At 41.2% G+C, this 2,500-nt stretch overlaps 1 protein-coding gene across 1 annotated transcript in view; it reads left to right on the forward strand.

Moving 5' to 3' along the window:
- Positions 1–2,500, forward strand: part of LOC310731639 (low-density lipoprotein receptor-related protein 1B-like) — a 192,181-nt gene that overhangs the window by 51,771 nt on the left and 137,910 nt on the right. Inside the window, 2 exon segments of the mRNA XM_083551296.1 lie at positions 269–388; positions 678–806. Coding sequence (XP_083407422.1) covers positions 269–388; positions 678–806 — 249 coding nt within the window.

Raw genomic sequence — 2,500 nt, forward strand, 5'->3', positions numbered from 1 at the left:
AGTGTTGTGAAGCACTGTTTTAGCTTTTCACCAATCCGAGCTCAGCTCTGAGAGAAAGCAGGAACACTGACCATGGATTTGTTCCTGAAATAACGAGTGCAGCTGATGAACGAGTTCGAGGAAGTAAAGATCACTACTCAATCGTGAACAATCACAACACAAGTAATGCACAATGTACACAATATATATATATATTATATTATATAAAAATTCACGTGTGTGTGTGTGTGTGTGTGTGTGTGTGTGTGTGTGTGTGTGTGTGTGTCAGAGCTGCTGCAGAAATGTAGAGAGCTGCAGTGTGAGTTCGGGTGTGTGAGAATGAAGAGCGGTGCAATGTGTTACTGCACCGATGGACTGGAGCTGGAAGACAATGGGAGGACATGCAGAGGTGACACAAACACAGACACACACACAGACACACACACACACACACACACACACACACACACACACACACCCCAAATCTCTTCTTTACTCTTTGTGCACTGCAGTCAGCAGTAAAGTTCAGATTTACACTATGCATGGTGGTGTGTGTGTGTGTGTGTGTGTGTGTGTGTGTGTGTGTGTGTGTGGAGTGCATGTGATGTGTGTGTGTGTGATGGAGTGTATGTGATGTGTGTGTGTGTGTGTGTGTGTGTGTGTGTAGATGTGATAAAGTGCTTGTGGTTGTGTTTCAGATGGTGATGAGTGTGAGGTTTATGGGGTGTGCAGTCAGACGTGCAGGAACACACCAGGTTCGTATCAGTGTGGGTGTGTGGACGGGTTCAGTTTACAGGCAAACAGACGTTCCTGTAAAGCCAAAACCGGTGAGTGTGTTCATCATCATCCCCATCATCATCATCATCCCCATCATCTTCATCGTCCCCATCATCATCATCCCAATCATCACCTTCATCTGCATCATCATTTTCATCATTATCATCCCCATCATCATCATCATCCCCATCATCATCCCCATCATCATCATCATCTCAATCATCATCATCATCATTATCATCATCTCATCCCCATCATCATCCCCATCATCATCATCTCAATCATCATCATTATCTCATCCCCATCATCATCATCATCATTATCATTATCATCCCCATCATCATCTCCATCATTATCATCATCTCATCCCCATCATCATCCCCATCATCATCATCTCAATCATCATCATTATCTCATCCCCATCATCATCATCATCATTATCATTATCATCCCCATCATCATCTCCATCATTATCATCATCTCATCCCCATCATCATCCCCATCATCATCATCTCAATCATCATCATTATCTCATCCCCATCATCATCATCATCATTATCATTATCATCCCCATCATCATCTCCATCATTATCATCATCTCATCCCCATCATCATCCCCATCATCATCATCTCAATCATCATCATTATCTCATCCCCATCATCATCATCATCATTATCATTATCATCCCCATCATCATCTCCATCATTATCATCATCTCATCCCCATCATCATCCCCATCATCATCATCTCAATCATCATCATTATCTCATCCCCATCATCATCATCATCATTATCATTATCATCCCCATCATCATCTCCATCATTATCATCATCTCATCCCCATCATCATCCCCATCATCATCATCATTATCATCATCCCCATCATCATCATCATCATCCCCATCATCATCATCATCTCCATCATCATCATCATCTTCCCCATCATCATCTCATCCCCATCATCATCATCATTATCTCCATCATTATCATCATCTCATCCCCATCATCATCATCATCATCTTCATCATTATCATCATCATCATCATCCCCATCATCATCATCATCATCTCCATCATCATCATCATCTTCCCCATCATCATCATCATTATCTCCATCATTATCATCATCCCCATCATCATCATCATCATCCCCATCATCATCATCATCTCCATCATCATCATCATCTTCCCCATCATCATCTCATCCCCATCATCATCATCATTATCTCCATCATTATCATCATCTCATCCCCATCATCATCATCATCTTCATCATTATCATCATCATCATCATCATCCCCATCATCATCATCATCATCCCCATCATCATCATCATCTCCATCATCATCATCATCTTCCCCATCATCATCATCATTATCTCCATCATTATCTCATCCCCATCATCATCATCATCATTATCATTATCATCCCCATCATCATCTCCATCATTATCATCATCTCATCCCCATCATCATCCCCATCATCATCATCATTATCATCATCCCCATCATCATCATCATCATCCCCATCATCATCATCATCTCCATCATCATCATCATCTTCCCCATCATCATCTCATCCCCATCATCATCATCATCATCATCATCATTATCATCATCATCATCATCCCCATCATCATCATCATCCCCATCATCATCATTATCTCCATCATTATCATCATCTCATCCCCATCATCATCATCATCTTCATCATTATCATCATCATCATCATCCCCATCATCATC

This window comes from Silurus aristotelis (genome assembly GCF_946808225.1).
Source record: "Silurus aristotelis genome assembly, chromosome: 9".
Classification (NCBI taxonomy): Eukaryota; Metazoa; Chordata; class Actinopteri; order Siluriformes; family Siluridae; genus Silurus; species Silurus aristotelis.